Source organism: Anabrus simplex, chromosome 1 (genome assembly GCF_040414725.1).
Source record: "Anabrus simplex isolate iqAnaSimp1 chromosome 1, ASM4041472v1, whole genome shotgun sequence".
Classification (NCBI taxonomy): Eukaryota; Metazoa; Arthropoda; class Insecta; order Orthoptera; family Tettigoniidae; genus Anabrus; species Anabrus simplex.
This window is the reverse complement of record NC_090265.1, coordinates 16,854,860-16,880,743: the sequence shown is the minus strand read 5'-3', so window position 1 is coordinate 16,880,743 and position 25,884 is coordinate 16,854,860. Positions and strand designations below refer to the sequence as shown.

Below are 25,884 nucleotides of genomic sequence, written 5' to 3'. Positions count from 1 at the left end.
TTTGCATACCGATTTTCATCAAGATAGGACTACTAATAACAACAATATTTGAGAATTAAATTTTAGGCCTTCGCCTAAACTACCATTTTTCTCAGCGTGAATACAATGATTGATAGCCTAGATTGTAGAAATTTATGCCCCAACTTTGCATATACATTTTCTTTAAAATACGACCACTAATAACATAAATAGTTGAGAATTCAATTTTAGGCCTTCCCCTAAAATACCATTTTACTCAGCGTGAGTAGAATGATTTATAGCCTAGATTGTAGCGGCTCATCCCCCGACTTCACATACCGATTTTCATTAGTCCACTAATAACATAAATAGTTGAGAATTCAATTTTAAGTCTTCCCCTAAACTACCATTTCACTCAGTGCGAGTAAAATGATTTATAGCCTAGATTGTAGAGGCTCATCCCCCGACTTCACATACCGATTTTCATTAAATTCCCTTCAACCGTTTTCTTGTGATGCGTGTACATACAGACAGACAGACAGAAATTACGGAAAAGTAAAAAGTGCATTTTCTTGTTACTATGGACATGATCGATACAGAAATACCATTATTTTCAAATTCTGAGCAATGTACAGACAAAACTCTTATTTTATATATATATATAGATAGAAGATTAAAATGGTTTTAAGGTAAACCGGTAAGTTTGGGTGAGTATTAGTAAATATATTATTAAAACTTGAAAACATGTATATATGGCACATGACTTTCTTTACTATTGTCCATCCAGAGTTAAGAGGGTACTACATCTCTTATGGCACAAGCATTGCTGCATGTAGTGAGTGAAGCATCAGATCTGTCGTACAGCACTGAACACAAGTAACTGCAGTTCCGATTTGAGGTGCAATAATAATGGATATGCGAGATAGATAAATTATATTTAATAATACCGAGGCCTGAAATATAAGTTACAAAACATTCATCAGTGTATCATTAGCAGCAATAAGACAAATTTGTCAGCTGCAACACATCACATATAATAAAATTATTACATGTACAGAAATAAGCGTATCTACCTCCTAGTCTCATTTCCTGATATAGGGCAGGGTCGAGGTGGGTTAAGATTATGCTTTTACAGCCGGATGCCCTTCCCAACAACAGATGAATGATGGTGAATGAAATTGGGTAAGGAGATGGAACAAATCAGCTGTGGCCTATGAATAGGAACTGCTGCGGCATTTGCCTCTAGTGAAAATGGGAAACAACAAAACCATCTTCAGAGCTGCTGATGGTGGGATTCAAACCCCTAACCACATGGCCAATTCACTTAGTATTAAGATGTAATACATTTTGACTACTATCTTCTCTTAATTATAGTAGAAGTTGTGGTTATTGTTTTATGAGGTACAACTATCCTCTTTTAAATGAAGTATGGTGGTGGTTATTACTTTACATCTTCCGCAAGGTACCGAGTGACCAATCCGGATTCATCCATTGCATCACTCTCACTATCATCTAATAAATACTAGTTATGATTTTTAAGTAAGTATCATTTTGATATAGAAAAAAGTAATACAACTTTAAAAATAATCTTTTTTTACATGTAAGCCTGTACCTTATATTATTTCTCAGCATAAGTTCCAGGCATATTAAGGCACTTGTCATATCGTGAGGCCAGCTTCTGAATACTATCTTCATACAAATCTGCCACCTGATAAGCTAGCCACTGCTGCGTGGTCGTTTTCAGGTCATCATCGTCGTGGCGCTGACCTCCTAAATGCTTTCTCAAGTGTAGGAACAAGGGGTAGTCAGTAGATCCTAGGTCACGACTGTACAGAGGATGATCAAATTGTCCCCAACCAAATGAAGCGATGAGGTCTCGGGTTCGATTAGCCATGTAAGGCCGTACATTGTGATGAAGCAAAAGAATCCCCCCTTGTGACCATGATAACCTGTTTGTTTCGGATTTTGTGAGCACAACTGCCGATAATCTACGAGTCCTGACACAATTCCATAAAGAACATTCCTTGAAATTTCAGGCAGCTCATAACTTAATGATGAAATCATGAAACATCTGTTTTCTCGAAGCTTTGTATCAAGATTTTGCACAGGTCTTCAGTATTGTCAGACGGTCGCCCACATAAGTACGGCTCTAACCCATTTTCTTACTATTCCTTTGCTCATACTGTGTTCTCCATCGACTTCACTAATCTGCTGATGAATTTGAACAGCTTTCACACCTTCTCCATTGTGTTTTTTGAGGAGGCATCACTTGCTGAGTTGTACTTGTACTATTGTTTACACTGCATTATCTTTGTAGAATTTCTTATTTCTTTTAAGATGTCATAAATGAGTTTGTAATACTGTTTACTGAGGTATGTTACTAATGTCTTTCAGTTCTCTGGTGTTAGCCAGTGCCATGGATGAACCGCTGGATATCAAGGTGGAGGCTGAATGTGTGGAGGATCCTTTAGCAACCCCAACTGAAGTAAGTAGCTCTATTACTGCAGGGATAACGTGCATTCCTTTTTTCCAGAAAGGTCCTCTTTTATTGCTGAGAAAATGTCCAGGCAGTTTTTTTGGAAAGTTTAGAAAATGTTGTCTTGTTTTAGAATGGTAAGCAGCATGTTAAATTAAATCCTGTGAAGAATGTACTTCCTAATTATGTTACCAGGGACATGCATATTCACTCTTTCCCATGCAAAAGTTTTTTTCAATGTCATGTCTTTCACTGGCCATTTGGCTTCCCAGGAGATTTTTAAGATGGCAGTTGCTGGTAGATGTGACATTGTTTTTGAAAATTTAGCAGTATTAGCACTATAATTGACTGTAAGGATTGTGTCAACTCAGATGAAAACTATTGCTCCATCTGAAGGTGAAGGCCAAAACAGAGATAATGACACACCTAGCTTATTGTTATATCAACATAACATGCCACCAGTATATTGATATGTTACAAAGCACAGCAAAGAGCATTCAATCATGGTTATACACTTACTGTGTACTTTAATGACAGGGAAATATTGGTTTTAGTCTCTTAAGTACCGGTACTTTGAAACAAATGATAAATTATTCACGATTCAGGTTAAGTGCAATCACTGTGATACACTTCCAGAAATATTGCAAATAGAAAAATTCCTCTTTTGTATCCCCAGATCCAAATGTGGAAAGAATATTTCCTTTAGTTATTGCCCTATGGAGATAAAAGAGGAAAATGTTAAATTAGAGGGAGTGCAATCAAGACAGCAAATGTCCCATAAAATTTTGATATCTTTCAGAGACAGCTTCAAAACCTACAGATTAAATTTTGTAACAGTGATGGTCAAGAGCGCTGGTGGGGGGCACTGCTAGAATACCAGTTAGAGGAGACAATGTAAGTGGAGCCAGCAATGAGTAAAACAATAAAACAACAGCCCCAGTCAATTGTTAAGGCTCATGATAAAGAAGAATTTGGAAGTGGCCGAAAATTGAATGTTGCTCAGAATGATCTGGAAGCAGAAACTTCGAGATACGTCTTTCAAATTCTTCCCTGGGTATTTAAAAAGAGAAGCGAGTTATGAGACAGTTGTGCAACCCTAAGATGGTCTTGATTATGCGATATGCAGCAAGTTGCAAAAGGAACTGTTCTAGGAATGACACTGCACCGTGAGAGGCTGTGTGTTCGACCATGGGTATGAACGGTGTGACTTGGAAAACTTAAATGCAAGTGGACATGTAAATAACTGTAAGTAGTACTTTAATAGATTTAGTAGGCAGTAAAACATGCTACCTCTCTGAGTAATCACTGTAGTTGTAAGGACCCTGATGTCCCTCCATTGTAGGTAAATATTGAGTCATCAACTCGAATGCTGATTGAATCTTCAACAGATGCATCACAGGTGATGATAGTCTATGAGTCTATAAAGATCCTAACTGGAGGAAACAGGACAGGCAGATTACTACAAAATTAAGTAAGATTTGTAACTGTTCCACCAAATTATGGTAAGAGCATCCAGGCTAGGAAGATGCACAGTTGTAACTGTGGGTAAGCACAAATGTAAAGAAAAACATCAAACTCTTGTAAAACAAAAGTAAACTTAAGTACATGCTGATATAAATGTACTTGCAAGATCAGGCCCCATTAGCTTACAGTCAGGGGATAAATTATTCTTGTTCATCTCATGTAACAAAGAGGACTTGAACGTGAAGGAGAGGATTCTGAAAGGAAATAAGCCATGAAATATACTGATATACTGTTTAATATTGAACAAAGGTAAAGATCTAGGTGGTGGTCTTGATTATTGTTTTAAGAGGAAGTAATACCAGGCAGCCATCCATCCTTTCTTAACACTAATCAAAGTGAAAGTAGACCAGGTCTGCCTCATTGAATAATGAAGTTATTGACAAAGAAAGTGAAAGTGAACATGAAATATCGTTGGGTGAGAAGAAAAGATTTGTGCATGAGAGGCTGGATAGGAAAGGTGAAGGTGAGGAGTCTTGCACAAATAAATGCTATGTCAGGCTCATGGTTACCAACCTGCTCTCCTAAGTCTTTTAATCATTTCTTACAACTACTTCTTCTACCGCTCTTCCCATCCCGGGGGGTCGTGGGTGCAAACTGCGTTGCGCATGTGGATTTGGCCCTGTTTTATGGCTGGATGCCCTTCCTGATGCCAACATTATATGGAAGTATGTAATCACTATTGCATGTTTCTGTGGTGGTTGGTAATGTAGTGTGTTTTCTGAATATGATGAGGAAGGTGTTGGAACAAACACAAACAACCAGTCCCCAAGCCAAAAGAATTAATCAAACACAATTAAAATCCCCAACCCGGCTGAGAATCGAACCCAGGACCTTGTGAACTGAATGCTGACCATTCAGCATGAGTTGGACTAATCACTTTGTACAACAGGAAGGGGATACCGTGGATGTATTGTGCCACCTCCACTCACATGCAGTTATAAAAATCTATATCACCATCCTTCACCAGATTGTATTGTATGGCTCCAAAATGTGGACCACTGGGAAGACCAGCACAGTCAAGCTTGATGTCCTCAAAAAGAAACCCGTGAGCCTATTACAGACGGAGGAGAGTAGAGGTAGAGGTCAAACAGTGGGATGGATATTGAATTCCAAAAGTCCTGATATGCAGATGGATCCAGTGGGCTGGCCATTTAGTGTGGATGGCAGAAAAGAGCTGTGATGGAAGGATTATTGCAAGCACTTGACCCCTAGATAGAGGAGGGCTCCAATAGTGAGGAGCTGAACCAATTGGACACTGAGAGGTTCAGGTAACTTATTGAGAGTTTTCCTAAAGCAATGAATTACTGTGATTAATTATTTGAAGGTCTGCTTGTCAATACAATTCCAAATCTAGTATATTTACTAATGCATCAAATACATATATAAATACATGTTTCCAGAATTAATATTCTCTTCTTCAGTTTACAGATTGCATGTGAAACACCTTATTTAAAACATTTTATGTTCTAACATAAAAATGGTTAAAAACAACAATACAATGAAAACATGGTTATGTTTGCTCTTATTTCTTTTTGTGTGTAGCTGTTTTAACAAATGAATTATGCCAAGGCAATATACAGATAATGTTTGACTGATGAACATCTGTTTGCACAGCTGAAAATAGCTTTTGCATTCATAAATTCATATTGTAGCAAAATAATTGGAAATTTAAGTAATGTAATATTTGTTAACTGTATTCTAAGATACATGTAAACCATAATCAGTATCTGTCTGACAATCAGTAATCACCTCTGCACTCATTGTCGGTTTGTACCTTTCTGTACCACTTCATTCCAAACTCTGTGGTGTGTTGACCATTTTGTTTCATCCTCGAGAATAAAGGATCTGGAGAGTAATGAAAGTACTTGGTTTGATGTTTGCCATACATGTCTTCTAGTCAGTGGTCGTAAGAATACAGAACACTTTCTCTAATGTCAGTGTTCACAACAAAGAAATAACAAAGGGGAATAAAAATCTGCTTAGTATTAAGGCTAGATTAAATTCATCTATCTTCACTTATTTTCTTTTATTTCATTTGTTTATCTTAGTTATTGCTACGTTGGAACATGTGTGTTATCTCACTAGGGTTGCAAAATTAGGTGTTGCCGCAAAAGTAGCCAGTGTTAATTGTGCATGGATGTTGACACCTGTTAAGCATATTCTCCTTTGTGAATTTAGGGTGTTCATTTTCGTAAGGAAAACAACTGATCAGAAATTTAGGTGGACCCAAATGCAGCTCTGATTTGGCAGCATGTGATCTGAAAAGTGGTCATTTAGAGGGGTCAATAGGTTTAAAAATATCTGTGTTGCAGATGATCAACTTCTAGTTGTAAGTCTAGTCCTGTTTTCACTATGTCTGTTCTTCAAGGACATGTTTGTGGTTTTGAAACCAACATCTGAACGATAGTGTAATCTCTACACTGTACACATACATGTTCTTCAAGCAGCACTCAATAACACAGTAGGTCCACTGCTGGTGTCTCTTCTAAGTTAAGCGATGTGGAGAGCAAGGAGGGGTATGGTGTCTTGCGAGAACATATTTTGCGACAGCTGCTATAGGGAAGCACAGAAGAAGAAAGAGGAGAAATCCTACCTTTCAATGAGTACGTCTATTATCTAAAGAAACGAAGGCCACAAAGATCAATAAATTGAAAGACTTCCTAGTGTTCTCACACCTAACACTACATCAAGAGTGCAGGAAAGCAAAAGTTGACCAAGGTTGTTGTGGCATCAATGCGGACTCCCTAGTTTAGAGCCCCTTGGAACTTTTAGATACTATAAAGGAATACATTATGTTTTTTAGATGGGTAATAATAAGGTGTGGTAATTGCTCACATGAAAATGTAAGATGAGACTGTGTCATTTGCTGCACGAAGAACATGGCCAGACAATCACGGGTGCCTTTCTCACATTTTCTCCACAATTACTGCAATGCCCATTAACTGCAGAATGGTATCATTCCTGACGTGGAAGATTGAGGATATGCTCATTGATCAGAGGAGCATTCACACCTTCATGGCATGAAATTTGTGTTCAGTGCATTTGTTGGAGAGCCAACATTTAGCTGTATACGATGTATTTGGACGTACTGTTTTTCAGACTTTAGGGTGAGAGACATTCTTTTGTCGAAAAGTTCGCCAGTGACTTCCCTCCACCACATCCAAGTTACGTTCATTCTAGCTTCATTGCTAATGCCGCATTCACTCTGCAGGTGAGATCCAAGGTACCTGCGGCTATTGGTCTTTGCTAAGCTCCACCACAATCCTGACTTGTATTGGTAATGGAGTTATAATCCATTGGTAACTTGGTAATAATCATTCGCTCCCTTCATTCATTTTGGTCACCTCTCCTAGTCCCCTGTCTTAAGACCGCGTGGGCATGCATTGTAGTTATAAGGACGCCAGGAAATCTGAGCATTATGAGTTATTCCAGCCTCCTCGTGATGTGTCCTTAACACTGCAATGTTGCCTTGTCTTTTGTTTGTGATTTGTCTTCTGAATGATTTTTCAGAGGCCAACATTTATAATCAAATATAAGTGCTGACCTCTCAACTGTTTTATAGATTTTTGCCTTTGATTCAGTAAGGCATGTTGATCACATAGGACATCTAATGGTTGCCTTGGTAATAATGTTGAGATATGTTTAAGCTTTAATTCAGATAATGTAAAATGATCAACTTAAATTTTATATAGTTACATAATGGCCACTGTTTTCTTCTAGGATGTGAAGGAAGAATTTGAGTTTGAAGAGAAATTCATCGATGGCTATCCAGAGTAAGTACTCCTTGTAATTGAACACATGCAACACTCAAACTTGCTAGTCCAAGAGATCACTTTTGTAACAAGGAGCTGGAAGATTTATCTGCAGTGAGATGTACACTCTCTGATCAGATGTATATGGACACTTACCGAAACTGCCCTGTACGTGTTCCCTGGGTATCTGTCCAGATGTGGACATTAATGTGGGCTGGTCCCATACTAGTGAAGGGTGGAAATGGCCATTAATGATGTAGCAATCAATAGCCATTCCACATTTGAATGTCACTAAGCTCCTTAACTCCACCCATTTAGAAGGTATCTCATAGCACCGAACAACATTCAGCTCTCAGCTGCATTTTATAATGGCTTCTTGGCTCTAGTTTACATATGTGTACCAAGGAGTGTGTGGATAGCTTTGATTTCATAGTGAATGTGTTGGAAGTTGAAAAAGGATATGCAGGTATATACAGAGTTCAATGCACCAGGTGAGTTGGCCGTGTGGTTAGGAGCTCACAGAATCAGTGTGAACGAACATAGACAGTGCTGTCATAGAGTTGGAAGATTTGTGTCCCTTTAACTTCCCTGTTATAATCCATCCTAGATAAGTCTCAAGTGCGACAAGTCCACACCGTAGAATCTTTCTTCTTCCAGTGAGAAGTTTCCCATATATATCTGCTCCAACTAAAACTTCAACTGGCTTATCTTCATCGTAGAGCTTGATATCTTTCTCAATGGCCTCAGTTAACCATGGGCCAGGCTGAATGACAGGGAATTGTGAACAAATGTTTTCTTCGTCTAGTGCTTCAAAATTACAAGCATATGTCCCATCTAGACTTCTTAACCTCGCCTTGTAAGTGAGGTGTGTTTCTGGATTAGTTACCTTACCCCCGAACAAACCATGAATCAGTGTCTCATCTCCGATGGGTTCATATCCCTTACACCGAGCAGTGTCTTTCCTAATGTAAGAACGTTATGATCCAGGATCCATGCGAACACGTACATGTTTGACCTTTTCTCCTATTATGGTCACGATAAGAGCTTGTAGAAAAACCTGACTACAGTTCACGTTTGATAGAGAATTCTCAACTGTTACATCTTCTTTTGGAGTTGGTTGCTTACAACTTCTGGGACACATAACTGGGAAATGCTTTCCTTCGCAAATTATGCATTTCAGAATAGTTTTACACTTCTTACTGACATGACCATTCTTAAGACAAGCAAAATAACAGTTCTTTCTCTTTAAAATGTCCCTCTTTCCATCAAACTCCATTTTCTGTGCTTTGAAACAAGCATCGCTTAAGTGATTCCCTTCACAAAATACACATGGTTTTTTGTTAGGCTTAAAATTAACAAGACCAGCTGCTGTAGGAATACCGTTATTATGATTGCTTGACTCTGCTCCTAATGCTTTGGTACTGCCTTTGGAACTACTTCCTATCCTAAACCCTTGGACTGCCATAGTGATTCATTCCTCTTTTTCGACTTCGCATTTCAAAAAATCTATTAGCCTATCAAGTCTGGTTTTACCATCAGGTTGAGCCGAGTTAATGTTACAGCTCCTTTGCCAAGCTCGTAAGACTTCTTCAGTGAGGCACAATTCAACTAGTGGAAAGAGCATTGCAACGTACTTCTCTTTGGTTACTCCTAGGGTTTCTAGAGCCCTTAACTGAGTCTCAATTTTGTCATAGAGAGAGGAAAGACTAACCTGCTTGTGTTTAGAATTCATAGCTAAAATCAGTTTAAGTAGTTCCCTGACATAGAACTCTACTAATACATCATCCCGACCAAACCTAGGTTTCAAGCACTCAATAGCTTTGCTATAGTTAGAGCCTATAGGGGGAAAACTTTCCACCACTTCCCTAGCTCTAGTGTTTGGCTCCATGGCTTGTAACAAATACTGAAATTTATTGGAATTATCTATGTCAGGATCATCATTTATTTTCTTAAATTGTCCCCAAAAGTTTAGCCACTCCTTAACTTCACCACCAAACTTTTAAAACTCAAGAGCAGGCAATTTAAATTTTCTCTTGGTTATGTTTTGGTCAGAGATAGAATCATCAACAGTATTTAGAGACTTTTGCAAGTAAAGGCTTATTCTCATGTACTTGCCTGAGTATTCATCCGCGGCCTGCACCTCAGTATCCAATTCTTGTGTTTTGGTAGCTGGATTTTGTAGCAGCAATTCCAAAATTTCTGAATCCAAGCGCACCAGCTCCTCGAATTTTTCATGTAGCAATTCCAGATCAGCCATTATCTCCACATCGTCTTGAGCTTCGTGATTTACTATGGAATTTCGTCTTTCTTCCAAGATATTATATACACAAGTAAATGCCGCCCGTACTACCGCTCGTTTCTTCTTCAACGTATCCATCTGTCTGTACCGTTACACAACAACTGGGGATGGATATGTTCACAATTTACGTATGGTATGTTGCAACCCACAATTTAATAGAGTCCTGTCACGGTCGCCATATATTAAATCTAAAGCCTACTCGGCGTTCTGCAGGTTTATTATTAAATACCGTGCCTCACAACCTTGTAATTTTAAGACTTCAATGTAACTTTTATTTCATGTCTGTGAGATTGCAAAACAATGAAGCATTAGCTATAGTAGAGTTGAAACGTCAATGAATATGTATAGGTCTACTTAGATGGCAGAGCCCTCTTCAGTAATCCTACAGGAAGATGGAAGAGATAGACAAAGAAGAGGGAAGGAAGCGGCCGTGGCCTTAAGTTAGGTACCATCCACGCATTTGCCTGGAGGAGAAGTGGGAAACCACGGAAAACCACTTCCAGGATGGCTGAGGTAGGAATCGAACCCATCTCTACTCAGTTGACCTCCCGAGGTTGAGTGAACCCCGTTCCAGCCCTCGTACCACTTTTCAAATTTCGTGGCAGAGCCAGGAATCGAACCCGGACCTCCGGGGGTGGCAGCTAATCACACTAACCACTACACCACAGAGGCGGATGAGATGATTTTCTGCGAAGTTTATATAATTTTCTTTTCTGATTAACCACCACCATTACCTCTGCCATGCTATTGAACGTGACACTATCATTTGGAGTCACCTACAGAGTTAGCTCAAGGAAACATGAGCAGGCGCTTACCGGGAAGAGTGTCTGCTTTATCTTTATTCACCAGAAATCTGGAGCACCCAGTCTGCTACTCGAGCGACTGGAGTGTGTGCTCAAGGTCACAGGTCTGCTGTGAGTGACTGCTTCCGACAGGCAGCTTTTATTCACCTCATTGCGAGTGCCTGCTCTTAATTTGCGAGTAAAGAGTGCGTGCTCATTTTTATTCACACCACCCAATGTCTTTATATGTGTCATGAAATTCATCTTGAAACAAATCTAGGAGAGAAACGCATTTCTCTGGTACAGTATTGAAATTCAGAGGTCCCATACACTCAAAATTGTAGAAATCTTTGTAATTTGCCTCTTGCTTAATGTTATCTTTAATTAATTTTCTTTAATTTAATTATTTTCAATTTAAATACCTCTATGGAAGCATCCATATTGGTTATTAAATTGCAGTTCCCTTGTAGATTTAATTCATTTAGGTGTGTTACAGTATCTACCATAACACCAAGTCTGAAATCCACTTTATATCACAGATCTGAGGAAATTCCTTGCCCTTTTCAACCAATAAATCAGAGATATGCTGCTGCAACTCAAACTTTCCACACTTTTTGGGCTGATTGACTACCATACTTAAGAATAATAATGGTAAATCGCTGTGCACACTGTTGATTAAATCCACATAATCTTTTAATTGGCATTGTTTTACTGCATGAGCTCTAATATAACTTACTATTTTCATTACATGTCAGTTATGTGGCTTATTTTGAGCAGTTTGGCACAAGGCATCTTTGTGAATCAAACAATGAATGGTCATAGGGGAATGAGTTAATCTAACCATAATTTTTACATTAGTTGACAAATGATTCCTGATTTTGCAACCATCAACCAGAAGCTTCCACTATCACCACAGATAGAAGTTTATCCTAACTTGTACCCATTCTTTCAGTAGATCGATAAACAGCTCTAAATATGTCTAGTTAGGTTGTAATTGTCTTCTGAGGAATTAAGTCTAATAACTCTTTGGTTCACCAAGTTGTTTCCAATGAGTCTCTCTCCTGTCAAATGGGAGTGGAACCCTTCCCCCATAGCTCTGAGGCTTGCTTAAAATATTCTAAGCATGCTTGGTGAAAGTTCTGTGAAGCAGGATGCTACCATAGCCCAAGTAAGGTTCTCTCCTCTAACGGGTTAGGCCCCACTGGTGGTTTGCATAGTCCTAGCTGCCTGAGTCAAGGAGTGCCATAACTCAGAATATGTCCGAGATGACCGCTGCCATTCCATTCCATTCCATTCCATTCCATTCCATTCCATTCCATTCCATTCCATTCCATTCCATTCCATTCCATTCCCACTTACAAGGCCACTCACCTGTTGCCCATGGTTCACGAACAATGATGTGACTACAGTAACCAACACCATAAACCACTTGAAATGGTGAAGTATAGTGGGAAGGCAGGAATGAAATGGCTTCATAGAGCAATAAGATTATCATGGAGTGTTAGTGAGATACCTTTAGTATGTGGAGAAAAGCAGTAATTTTACCTGTCTATGAGAAGGATTGCAACGACTATCGAAGTATGTCATTGATTAGTATTCCAGGCAAGGTGTTCTGTGGAATCTTGGAAGGGATGGTGCGATCAGTGGTTGAGCGTAAGTTGGATGGAAACAAGTTTAGTTTCAGACCATTGAGGGGCTGTCAGGATCAGATTTTCAGTATGTGCCAGGTAATTGAAAAATGCTACAAGAGGAATAGACAGTTATATTTATGTTTCATCGATCTAGAGAAGGCATATGGCAGAGTACATAGCAGAAAGATTTTTGTCATACTGGGGGACTGGGATTTAGGGTAGATTATTAAAATCTATCATATCATCAACTGATGACAATTGGGCTGCAGTAAGAATTGATGGTAGAATGAGTTCTTGGTTTAGGGTACTTGCAGGGGCTAGACAAGACTGTAGTCTTTCACTGTTGTTGTTCATAGTTTAATGGATCATCTGCTGAAAGGTATTAAGTGACAGGGAGGGATTCAGTTTGGTGAAAATGTAGTCAGCAGTCTCGGCTAGGCTGACGACTTGGTCTTATTTGGCAGATTGTGCTGAATGCCTGCGGTCCAATATCATGGAACGTGAAGATAGGTGCAGTGAGTATGGTATGAAAATGAGCCTTTCTAAAACTAAATTGATGTCGGTAAAGAAGAAAAACAAGAGAATTGAATGCCAGATTGGTGATACAAAGCAGGAACAGGTTGATAATTTCTCAGGTATGCAGGATGTGTGTTCTCCCAGGATGATAGCAGATTGAGTGAAGGTTCATTAAAGCTAATGCAGTGAGCTTGCAGTTGCAATCAACAGTATTCTGTAAGAAGGAAGTCAGCTCCTGGACGAAACTATCTTTATATTGGTCTGTTTCCAGACCAACTTTGCCTTATGGAATTGAAAGCTGGGTGGACTCAGGATATCTTATTCATAAACTAAAAGTAACAGAAATTAGCAGAAATGATTGCTGGTTTGAACAGGTGGGAATAATGGCAGGTTGGTACTTGGAATGAGGAAAAAAAGGCTAAGTTAGGAATGAACTCAATGGATGAAGATATATGCATAAGCGTGCTTTGGTGTTGGGGTCAAGCGAGGTGAATGGAGGAGGATAGGTTATCTAGCAGAGTAATAGACTCTTTTATGGAGGGTAAGAGGTGTAGATGGAGACAAAGATGATGTTTCTAACAATTTAAGGATAAGAGGTATACAACTAAATGAGGCCACAGCACTAATTGCAAGTAGAGAATTATGGCGACATTTAGTAAAATCACGAAGGCTTGCAAAATGAATGTTGCAAGGCATCTGCCTACTCTGTGAACAAAAATTACAAGACATGCACATTCGCAGTATCATTTATTGTAATTGAAAGAACTGTAAAATTCTTACAGATCTTCTTGAACTCCACCCTAGAGTCTTCTGTAAGTTCATTGAATCTTGCAGCTATTGCATTTGTTGACAAACCTAATGATTCATATTTATTACTTTTGGTAGGAGAAAATCTGCACTAATGTAAGTATACATACTTTAATAAACTCACCATCAGTAAAGGGGGATATTTTCAAGTGCAATTCTGTGGACAGGTTCATAGCTGGTCCTCGGGACGATGTCATCCTTAGTATTCTCAAAATTCATGCTCTTTGAAATAATGAATTTACATATCAATTAAATGCAAGGTATTTGCAGTGCATAGCATATTTTAACTTTAATGACTACAATTACTGGATTTTCCATCCAAACGAAAATTAATTATACTAATTATACTAATTATTATACTAATTATACTCACAGATTGAATACCATTTGATAATTTAGCTATTAAGGCTTTCCTACCCTCTCCTGATACACTTCACAGAATCTCTGGACATTAAACTTCTTTCTTATATGGTACTTTATTTATGTACAAGGCACTGTGCTTCTTGTCATGATCATAGCTTATAAAAAGTTGTAAGCATTCATCGTTATATTTGGAAGATCCCTTCTGCTTACCATCTATGTTTCTACTCAACATGTTTTAACCTTTTACTTGTAGTGATAACTGGAAGCATTCATAGGCAATCATGTGCAGCCCTCACTCAGCAACATGGGAAGTATAGTGAGACTGAGGGAAGACATTGTGCCTGTATTTCTATCACAGACATTGCGCTTATGGCAGACAAGGTTTGACACTCGTGTTCTACATTGCTTTGAAGAGTTCTGGGAACAGGCCCTAAGACTTGCTTGTTTGGATCTCATAAGGAAAGGTGTGTGTAATTTGGTATTCTTGCACATGCTGTGTGCTAGGAGAAAGTTTGTCAGCTGTGTTCAGTTCAGAAGTGGAATTCTGTTCCATGTATGTACACAAGGGCACCATGTGCAGGAAAACATCTTACCCTATTCATCAGTAAATAATTTTAAATCTTAAGTAGTAATTTAATACTGGAATATTAAGTTGAACCAAAATTATCATAATAAATAGAAGCCATACTTCACATTGCTGATGGTTTAATACAATTTTTTTGAACACAATGCATTGCATATCACTACCTTTTTAAATTTAAAATAAGTATTCTGGAAACCAACACAATCAATAACCACAATTAATAGTAAATCAAACTGCCCGACAAGTTACAAATTGGCAGCATATCATACCATAATTGAATGTTAAAAATTTCTAGGGTTAATGAAAAGATGATGAAAGAAGTTAAAATAAAACAAATAGCAAAAGGAAACAGATATAGTTCAGTAGTGGTAAATAGAATCTCACTAAAGGTAATAATAAAGAAGGAATTGTAGAAAACAACAAAGAGTTGAGGAGAAAACAGAATGTTACATTTTGTGAACTAAATTTATAAAATTGTATACACTTTTAAAAAATTAATTGAGAGTAGCATTCAGACCTCAAAATGAAATATCATAAAAGATATCAAACTGATAGGAGTTAGGTTAACACATGGTCATTGTGACATTAGGCTTGCACTTTTATGCAGTTAGCCCAAGTGTTGCACTTCGAGTCTCTTAACTTAAGCTTGTACTCCTAGGCGTGATCTAGGATCTAGGCCTGGGATCAAAACCAGGGTCTGTAGAGGTTAAGCCTGGACACCTAGCCAGCATAAAGTCATGTGAGGTTTAGAGCGTGCTCTAGCTAGCAGCCCACACCGTGCTGTGATGTCACCCACTGGATCATGCCTTGTCCAGGGGCCACTGGATACTGGATGCCACTGAATCCCCCAAAAGTATCTGCTGAATTCCTCCGCGGGTTTTTAACCCGTTATCTTGGAATCCCGAGGCTGGCATTTACCACTGATCCTCAGAGGCATCTATCACTTATAGTGGATCATATTATGTTTAAAAATAACATTATGCTAATTTGAGCCTCTGTCGCTCGGGCGGCAGTGCGCTGGCCTCTCACTGATGAGTTCCGTGGTTCAAAAGTCGGTCACACCATGTGAGATTTGTGCTGAATAAAGTGGAGACGGGACAGGGTTTTCTGTGTATACTCCGGTTTTCTCTGTCATAATTCATTTCAGCAACACTCTCCAATATCATTTCATTTCATTACATCTGTCATTCATTGCTCATTGCTCCAGAGGTGTGCGACAGCCAGCACAATTCCTCTCCTCGCCGCTAGATGGGGCTTCATTCATTCCATTCCTGAAATGGTCGAATGACTGGAATCAGGCTATTTTCATTGTGCTAATCTCACAAATTATGAAGTTAGCTGTTAGAATGGAAAGAGAACTGAAATTTCACAATTTTATGAATAAATATCTGCAATCTGTTTCAGTGTGAAGATATGCAGTGTTTTTGAACTAACATATGACAATCCTATCAATATTGAATGCAAGGACGAGGTAGAAGTATATGATAAAGAAGTACCTGAGGTGACCAGTGAGAACAGCCAGCCGTCTTTCATCACCAGGCGATACAGCAAAGAGGATCTGCACAAGCGTCATCTGCTGCACACAGGTGAACGGCCACTGTCCTGCAGTATGTGCAGAGAGACCTTCACATCGAGCGCTAACCTGCAGGCTCATGTCTCACAACACAAAGGTGATAGCAAACAGTCATGCAGCACGTGTCAGAAGACGTTCTCTAACAAATATGCATTAGAAATTCATTCTGTTCTTCATACAAAAGATCGACCCTTCCAATGCAGAGCTTGTGGCAAGAAATTCAATATTCCTACCGACTTCAGAAGGCACCTCTCAACACACAGCGAAGAGAAACCATTTTCCTGTAGCACATGTAGTAAATCATTTGCAGATCCAGCTTACTTGGAAAGGCATCTGTCGACACACGCTACGAGGTATCCAATGCCTTGTAATTTATGTAGTAAGGAGTATACTACTAAAAATGGCTTAAGAAGGCATTTAAGGCTCCACACAGGAAAAGATGTCTGCAAATGTGAAAGATGTGGAAAAATATTTCCTGACAAATCTAGTTTGCGGACCCACGTAGTTGTTCATTCTGGGGAACGTCACTTTATATGCGGCGTGTGTCAAAAGGCTTTCTATAGGATGTTTAATTATAGTCGGCATTTATTAACACATTCAGGAGAGCGACCGTATGCCTGTACCCAATGTAATCGCGAATTTTTTACCACGACTGCTCTTAAGGAGCACATGTACCTGCACACTGGGGAAGCTGTATTCTCTTGTAATGTATGCAATAAGGCGTTTAGTCGGAACTCGAATTTAGTGCGTCATAAAATATTGCACAGAGAATTCGGACTGCATTCCTGTCAAATTTGCAAGAGATCGTTTTCGCGTTTATATCGCCTTCGTTCTCATTTTTGTAAAAATAAAAAGAAACCTACTGAACTGATTTCTTAAGCAAGTCAGCCGCACTTTATTGTATAATTTTATCAGTCAACCGTTCATAGGATATCCTGGTAACCAATAGGGGATGTGTAAGACAGTGGTGAAACTCACAAATAAATGTAAATGCCTAGTGTGCTATAATACAAGTTACTGCTGAGATGTACGTTCATAGTTGGGACTCATCTGCTCATGCTCCCCTCAGTTCCACCCCATTCCTTCTACACCATTAGCTGCCTGCAATTCTGGTGATGTTCCATTATCTTCATTCTCAATAGTGTGTACAGTAAAAGCCCAACATAATGCGGTTGTAGGGGGATATTCTTGATTCTGTGTTGTAGCTGAACTTTGGTTTGTGAGTTTATAACTCACAAATTATCCTTTCATTTTCTGCAATGCCATGCAGTAAACTCACAATTCTATACTGTGCATGACAATACTGTACTATAACCTATCCTTGCTGACGGGATAGTTGGTGGAGGAAGGGATTTTTCAGCTGGTTCAGGAAAACTGCTGTTCCCCTTGGCAATTTTTCTTACAAATCTTAACACTCTAAATACTTGTTTCTGTTTACTTCTATGATATCGCAGTATTCCCCTTAATGTAGGTGTAACATTCTTACCTCTTACCTGGAGGTGCCAGGTTCGATTCCCGGTCATGTCAAGGATTTTTCCCTCAGCCTACTTGATTACAATTGAGGAGCTATCTGATAGTGAGGTGGATGCTCCAGTCTACAAAGCCAAGAATAGCAGCCGAGATGATTTGCCTTTCTGACCATATGCCACCTCGTTATCTGCAGGCTTTTGGACTGAGCAGTGATTGCTTAGTAGTGCATGGCCCTTCGGGGCTTTTGCACCATGTATTTGGTTTGGTGTTTGGATATCCCAAGAATTATTTTCTATATCCCCCAAGGCTAAGAGTTTAAAAGGTACTCTACTGTACTGCTTCCTGTGGACTGAAGCCTTATAAAGGTGAAATAATTGCTAATCTATATTGTTAGTATGATCGTCATATTGAAATGACAAAACAACAAATAGTAAAACTAAATATTTTTACTGACCATTCTGGATAGAGCAAGTTTTAAGCAGCATAATTTGACTTTCTGTAATAAGGTTTTCACGTGTAAATGAATAGTGTAATTTGTCGGGGCAGGGCGTCTTAGCGGTGGTAAATCCAAATCTGCTATACGGGGTGATTTTTCCACCGTGTACAAACTCTAGGGATTGATTGAGGAGAGGATACGGAACAGAAAATACCTGTCCGGAAATGCATGGTTGTTAGGGACCATTTGTTCAGGCATCCTTTGTTACAGAGACGGTGTCTAATATGCACTGTACCATGCAGCCACAGTTACAGTATGTGTCAAAACTCGTTTCGATGTGCCTTCATGCATGTGTGTACGCACCATAGCATGTTCTGTCTCATACGTTCACATCGGCCAGGCTGCATCCGAACAGTGTCAAAGGCAACATAAATATGCTGCTCCAGTGTCTCCTTATCTGGAAGGGGCTCTGCATACACTGTACTTCTGAGATGCCCCCATAACCAGAAATCATACATGTTGATATCTGATGAACGAGCAGGCCATGCAACTGGACTCCTCGTCCGTTCTATTGAACAGGGAAGACACGATTGAGATGCGTCCGGATGTTCACTGCAAGTTAGGCTGGAGCACCATCATGTAGCAGCCACATAACCCTGTGAATCATCAGTGATATGTTTTCCAGCAGGGGAGACATGGTCACCCGCATGAAAAGCTGATAGTTCCGGCCTGTTAGACAACGCGGAAGAAAGACTGGACCCGAAACAATTATTCCGGCCCTCACATTCTGGCTGAACCACTGCTGATGATTCGCTGGCACTAAACCATGTGGGTTCTGCATAGAATCCCACAGACTATTGTTATGAAAGTTGAAGTTACCACTCTGCTTAAACATGGCCTCATTTGTGAATACAATGGATGCCGCAAATCCGGGAATCATGGTTGCCTATTGGAAAAACCAGTGATAAAACTGCTCCCGAAGTGGAAAGTACGTCACTAGTAAGCCCTGCTCATGCCGTACGTGATAATGGTAGATGTCACGGAGAATGTTCCACACGGTCTTCTGGCTTACCTTGTACTGGTGGGCCAGCTGCTTGGTACTGACACGGCGGTCGACTTCCATGGTGTTAACGACATTTTCGAAGAGGCTGGGTGCGTCCTTTATGATTTCCTGCTTCTTTAAATGACCTTGTCTAAGACAAATGGTAAAACACTGTTGCAGTCATTAAATGCTGTCGTCGACGGGGATGGGTCTCGCAAAACAACCGTCCTGCTCGACAGCCGTTGCCCTTTGTCTTGCTGTAAGTAAACACTATGTCGGCAAGCTCTCGAGTTGAATACAAAACCATTGTATACTAAGCTGTAACACATCCACTACCCTGTGAGTCAGAGGGTGCTAGGGCATGAGGTATGAGGAACAGTACCACCCTCTAGGATGAAACCACACTTACTGTAACTGGCAGCATGGTACAGCATGTATTGGCCTGCAGTCTCTGTAACAAAGTATGATTGAGTACATGGTCGCTAGCATGGACACCATGCATATCTGGACATATGTTCATTGGACCATTTTGTTGCGTATCTTCTCTGCGATCAATCCCTAGAGTTTGTACACGGTGGAAGAAATCACCTTGTATATTAAACTGCATTATATTTGGCTCTTACTGTAATTAATTTATTTTCAGGTTTTTATGCTGTTTTTAATGATCTGATATCCAGTATTCATTCAGCATTATGTTTTGTCAGTAGCAATGCATCATATCACAAAACATTATCACTTAAATTGAATGATTGAAACATTAAGAAGAATCTTGTATTATGTAATAATGGTGTATGTTAGTCAGAGGGCCCTGCTGTAGGTAATTTGAGGTGCCTCCCAAGGGCAGATTGTGCTTTTATGAAGGTGGAGTCCTATCTAGGATGAAATCTAATGTTAAAATGCTACATCCACCCAGTCCCTGACTAAAATAATTAGTGAAGGCTAACATTGCTGAATGTAGGCCCATTAGACCAAAGGCTGCATGCTAAGCAGTTTGTTATGGAGATAGACATTTCATGTTGCATGGAATAATAGTTCTATTGTACATCAAACTGCAGAATTCCACATACGAAGTAAGGGTTATGGTGTAATTATCAAAGTTTCATCAGATTATATATCACATAAGAATATTAAAATTTAATGCATTGATTTGGAAAATACACTAATGTAATCATTCCCTTTCCAACCTTTCAGGTGTGCACAACAGGAAATGCATGCTTAGAAGACTGATAAAGAAATATAAGAACAAAATGATGGGAAATCTTCATTCATTAAGCAACAACACTTCACTGAAGTATAACATGACCAGTAATGTATAAAACTTAGTTTAGCACTCACCAATACAGTCAAGATTTATACTGAGTGAGTGCTGAAGTATGGGGATAGCGTTAGAGCTTTTTCGAGTGAGGATTGGAAGTTGGCAATGCAGAAGAAAGAAGAAATCAGAATCAAGTATAAGGATGAAGGGAAAGAAAATAGGGAAGATGGCAGGGCTGCTGGTGGTGGAGCATTGGTAGCACTGCTTATAATAAGTGGAGTAGAGATAAATCCATGGCCAGGTCCAGTTGGTGCCCTAGGGTGGGAAGAGATTGAGGTGTTAAAAGAAGTGGTGAGGGAGGCATGTCAGATAAACCAATTAAAGGAAATAATAAGAGACAATTCCAAGGTGTTAAAGGACTTAAGACAGTGCATTAAGAATGAGGTGAAGGAAAACGTGTGTAGAAATTAGGCAAGGATGGAGGAAATGCGAAAGTTCAAATGCAGGATGGGGGGGGGGAACTCAAAGAGAGAAGTTGCAGATGGAAACCAGGAACAAAGGAAGAATAATATTTTTATATATGATTTTGAGGAAGCTGCGAAAGAAGATGAGGTGACACTATTTACAAAGTGGTGGAGACGGTACAGAACACGATGAAGATAAACTTTAGTGAGGTGGATATTGATGAGGTTCAGAGAGTGGGAAGAGTGAAAGGTAAAGGTGGAAGACCAATTAAGCTTACTGTGATATCTACCGTAATGGTTGTCATTTTTCTAAGGAATACAGGGAACTTAAAGGAAGGGAAGATATGGTTGAAACAGGATATAAGTAGTGAAGCGAGCAGAGAGTTTACAGTGATGAGAAGACATGTGGAGAGCAAAGCAACAAGAATTGAGAGCGTTCATTAAGGGAAATAAGTGGGTGGTTGGGAATGGTAGATGGGTAAGAGAATGGTCAACTGAAAATTTGCAGCAATTGGACAAGAATTATCTGCAGGCGGTTATGCAAACGAGAGCGGCAGGTGTGACAAGAGAAGAGGAGGGTTCGGCTGGTGATGACGGATTAAGGGCTGTTGGTGAGGAGAGGAGCAAAGTCCAGTGTGAAGAAGGAAGAGGAGGCAACAGTGAAGATCACCGGGGAGAAGAAGAGGCTGATCAATGTACGGAGGGAGGTGGGGGCAGTCGTGTGTCACAGGCAAGCGCTGTGTGGGTGGGGGAGGAGAGTAACAGGAGGGAGGTAATGAGCGGGGATAGAAGTGTAAGTCTAAACGATTTGTCGTGGAAGAAACGCAAATGGCAGGAGGAGAGGGGAACCAAATAATCTGCTAAGATGTCAAAAAAGATAGATCAAGGAGGGAAAAGAAGGAATGTGTAAAACTAGAAGTAAATCGAATAACAGAGCTAATGTAAATAGACATAAGGGTGAAAAGGAGGGGGCAAGTGAGTGTAGCAGGTAGCTAGGGTGTAAGACAGGCTTTATAAATATTGAAGGGTTCGGAAGTAAGTTGGGTAGTGTAGAAGTTGGTAAGATGGTGGAGAGTTTTGATATACTGGCCCTCCTAAAGGCACGTCTAAAAGAAGGGATAAATCTAACTTGAAATGGATTTGTGCTAAGGAATATAACGAGGAAATAACAGGGAAAGAAGGGAAGAAATACACGGGGTATTTAATTGTTAGTGTTACGGCGTTACCCGTGGACCAGCCGAGGTGAAAGAAGGTGCCGGGGTGAATGGGTCTAACCACTATGGCAAGAAAGAATTTAAACTGAAATGGAAGGTTATATTTAAAAAAACAACAAGTTAACAAATTCTCACTTAGTGCGATAACAATGACAGCAATTTAGAAACAAGACTTAGAAAAATTGGGCTACAAGCCCCTAGTTTTACAATTTTTGAGCTTCCAACTTTACAGAAGGGCATACATTTACAAAAGGGCAGAAATCCCCAAAATACCAGGAGCGCTTTCTCCCAACACACAATACCAAGCCTCCCAGAGGCACTTTTACAACACTAGAAAAGAGCAGATGTACTCTTAGTTTTTGAAAGCCTATGCAAGGCGATATCAGAAAATTACAATCACTTGCCATCAAGGCACAACTTACAAATTTGAAACAGGGGTATCTAGTTTGCCGCATTTCCGACCATCAGCAGCAGAAGTTAAACAGAGGCAAGAAAATAAACGGCAACACCAAACATAAATCATTAACGTCAAACACTTACTGCTACATAGGTTAAATCCAACAGTTACCCAGAGACCATGAACCCAAAATAACCCCTGGCATGGCAATAAGTTGTTTTAACACTGCCAAAGAAAACAAGATGTTCATTGAGAACAAGGTACGTAATATTCAATAAATAAGAGTAAAAGGAAAACATAATTAGTATAAAATTAAGGAAATGAACGCCCTCGAAATGAAACCATAAACTACCTAAGATCCAAAAAAGTGATGTATAAATGTAAAATGTTCGGCCGAACGAAAAGGAAAAGGTAATAATATATTTTCTATATTTTTAAAAACCTCCAAGAAATTTAACACTTAGTAACCTGTTTTACAATCCACCAGAAACCATTTCTTTGCTCAAGTTATTCTCTTCCATAGTTTCAAGCAATTTAATTTTCTTTCATTATTATTATTATTATTATTATTATTATTATTATTATTATTATTATTGTTACCGTATTTTTGTGGTAGGTAGAGGTGAAAGAAGGTGCGGGTGTGAACGGGTCTCAAGCTACGAAATTAAAGTTAATGTAAAATTTAACAAGGTTATATTCTCTTTTCAAAATCAAGAAATAACAAACAGGGAAGGTACAGAGTAGCAAGGCAACAAAAGAGCAACAACAGTATTTACAGGCTTTGGGCTTCGAGCCCCGGACTCACAATTCTTGAGCAGTTAGCCCAAGCTTACATGTACATAAGGTTTAACAAAGGGGCAGAAAACCCCAATCACGCCCAGGAGCACTTGCTCCAAATTACACAGTAAGACCTCCTAGAGGCACGCAGAAACAAATTCCAAAAGAGCGATCCGCTCTCAAAATTTTAAGCCTATCAAAAGGCCACACCAAACTTCACCTTCAAGTTGTCCTCCAAGGACATAGACACAGGGGTAAAATACCCAACCTACTGAGGCCTATTAAGTGAGAAAAAGGTTAATTACAAGACCTCTAAAATACCAAAGTGAGAGGAGGCGAACTGCACTCCTAATACATTTTGTTTTAAAACCTAATCTGGCTCTAGGCCACTAATGCAAGGGCTAATCCCATACTACAGAGGTGACTTTAGAAAAGAACGATTTACATTACATTAAGGAAGAATCGGTTGTGAGAAGTAAGTTCACCTCAAAACAATATGAGTGGGAGCTCAAGAGGGTTAAGCACTCTCTATCCCAATATGTAGCTTAAAAGATAGAATAAATACAAAGTGTCTTTACATTTTAGGGAAAGTTACATGGTGGAAACGCTTCGGACCCGCCCCGAGAGTTAAACTGCTGAGCTAGCAAGAAAAGAAGTTATTAAATGGCCATTACCTGGTAGTTGAACTGCTGCCCGAAGAAAGAGGCGCTTCCCGCCCCCTGCTATGTACTTTACACACTGAAAGATGGTAGAGAAGTGGCACCGAGACCCGAAAATCAGCAGTTTATATACTCTCGCGGAAAGTTCGAGGCGTTTTTGGAATGAGAACACCCTCCCACAAGGATTTTATTGGTTCACCAAGAAAACCCCTACACAATACGAAGAAGAAACATATTATTGGTGGAAAATTAATTCGAGAAATTCAGGAGTGGCTAAATTCAAAACAAGGGGAAAGAAAGGGGTATACAGCCAACTTAAACAATAACAGAAAGAAATTTAAAAAGAAACAAACTTTTGAAATAAAAATTTCTCCAAAAAACAGTTCTTTCACTTCGCACTAGGGTGCACCATTGTAGTTTTTCAGTAGTGTCCTCTAGAAGAGAAAGTTCACACTTCTTACTACAGGTAAAACAAAAATACATCAAAAATGACCCAGTTCAAAAACTCCAAAATTTCCAAGTAGTGACATCTTCTGAGAAACTTGAAAATTAATACCGTACATAAAGTTCAGACTTCCTCCAGCAGAGGAGTTTCAATTGGCGCAAATTTTAAATAAGCGGCGTGGAGGTGTACCGCCCGGTATAGACCTCCCCCCCCGCAAAAGTTCCTCCAAGGAGTAACACAGAAGAACATAAACTTTTGTTTGAAAACAAGGTCCAAGTTATGATGTTGATATGGAGATTAATTGCAGAAGCATTTATCAAATTGTTGAAATTTGATTTGATCCAGTTTCAGAAATTCTCGTAGTAACTGCTGAAGTAATGTCTTTATGTTTGTAGAAGTTAAATTCAGAAGGAAATCTTTAGTTTTTAAAGTTGAGGAAAAATTTTCTAAGTCCACCAGGTATTGCAGTAAAATCCAAGAAAAGGTAGTAATGTTGAACTGGAATGTCCATATAGCTGATTAAATATTTTCAAGGTTGATTAAGTTGGATGGCCAGAGCGGCCGCTGTAACTTGTGTCCAGAGGAGGCCGCTCGGACCCCTCAAGTACCCTGAGATAACGCTCGCCCGCACTATGAGAGGAGTAGTGGTGTTGAAGCACGCCGCGCCCGCGGCGAACATATACAGGCTGCGGGCAAGTAGCAGGTCGTGCGCCGCACATCAGCCTTGGCCGGGAGGAGGGCTCCGGCTCGCCGTACACAGGTTGGCCTCACTGGGGAAGGGCGGGCCCATACCCTGCCTCAGGAACGGTACGGCGCCGCGCTGCTGCGGGGGCACTGAAACATTAAAGCTCGGCGGCAGAATTTGTTGGACCATCATCATTTTTTTGAGGGCACAGGCTTTGTGGAGAGGTTGAGGGGCCAGCGGCGTGCAGATATTTATGGCATTAATAAGCCACTGTGTGTTGTGGAGCAGGAGACGGGAGCGTGATAATGGCCGTGGCAATGACAGGATGGCAGTTTAACGGTTCGGGGAAGGTTTTACAAAATGCTTACATATAAAACAAAATATTATAGAAGGAGCAGAATGCCTTAAAAGTGAAAACTCAATAAAATATAACCTCCTTTCAAGATTATATGAGGCAAGTTAGCACAGAAATTATACAGGTTTCACCTGCGACAGGTGAACCCTAAATATCCTCTCGGTGGCTGGATTGCTTAATAACAACGTAACCGGCGTAAGGAAATCGAGAATGACACACGGCCCATGGAATCTTGGGGCAAGCTTGCCCGCGGGAACAAAATTCTTGACCATCACCTGGTCGCCTACCTTCAAATTGGTGGGTCTCCGTCCACGATCATATCTTTCCCTAACCTTTTCATAAGACACATTAAGATTGGCTTTAGCTTTCTTCCAAAGATCTTTAATATTGTCCGGGTCTATTGTCTCGGGTAGAATGTCAC

At 39.7% G+C, this 25,884-nt stretch overlaps 1 protein-coding gene across 1 annotated transcript in view; it reads left to right on the top strand.

Annotated features, from left to right (window-relative positions):
• The window catches only part of LOC136859540 (zinc finger protein 596), a 46,418-nt gene extending 26,087 nt beyond the window's left edge, over positions 1 to 20,331 (top strand). The window contains exons 2-4 of the mRNA XM_067138702.2: positions 2,353 to 2,443; positions 7,679 to 7,731; positions 16,096 to 20,331. Coding sequence (XP_066994803.2) covers positions 2,375 to 2,443; positions 7,679 to 7,731; positions 16,096 to 17,143 — 1,170 coding nt within the window. The 5' untranslated portion in view covers positions 2,353 to 2,374 and the 3' untranslated portion in view covers positions 17,144 to 20,331. The remainder of the gene's footprint in view (positions 1 to 2,352; positions 2,444 to 7,678; positions 7,732 to 16,095) is intronic.
• The last annotated feature ends 5,553 nt before the right edge of the window (positions 20,332 to 25,884 follow it).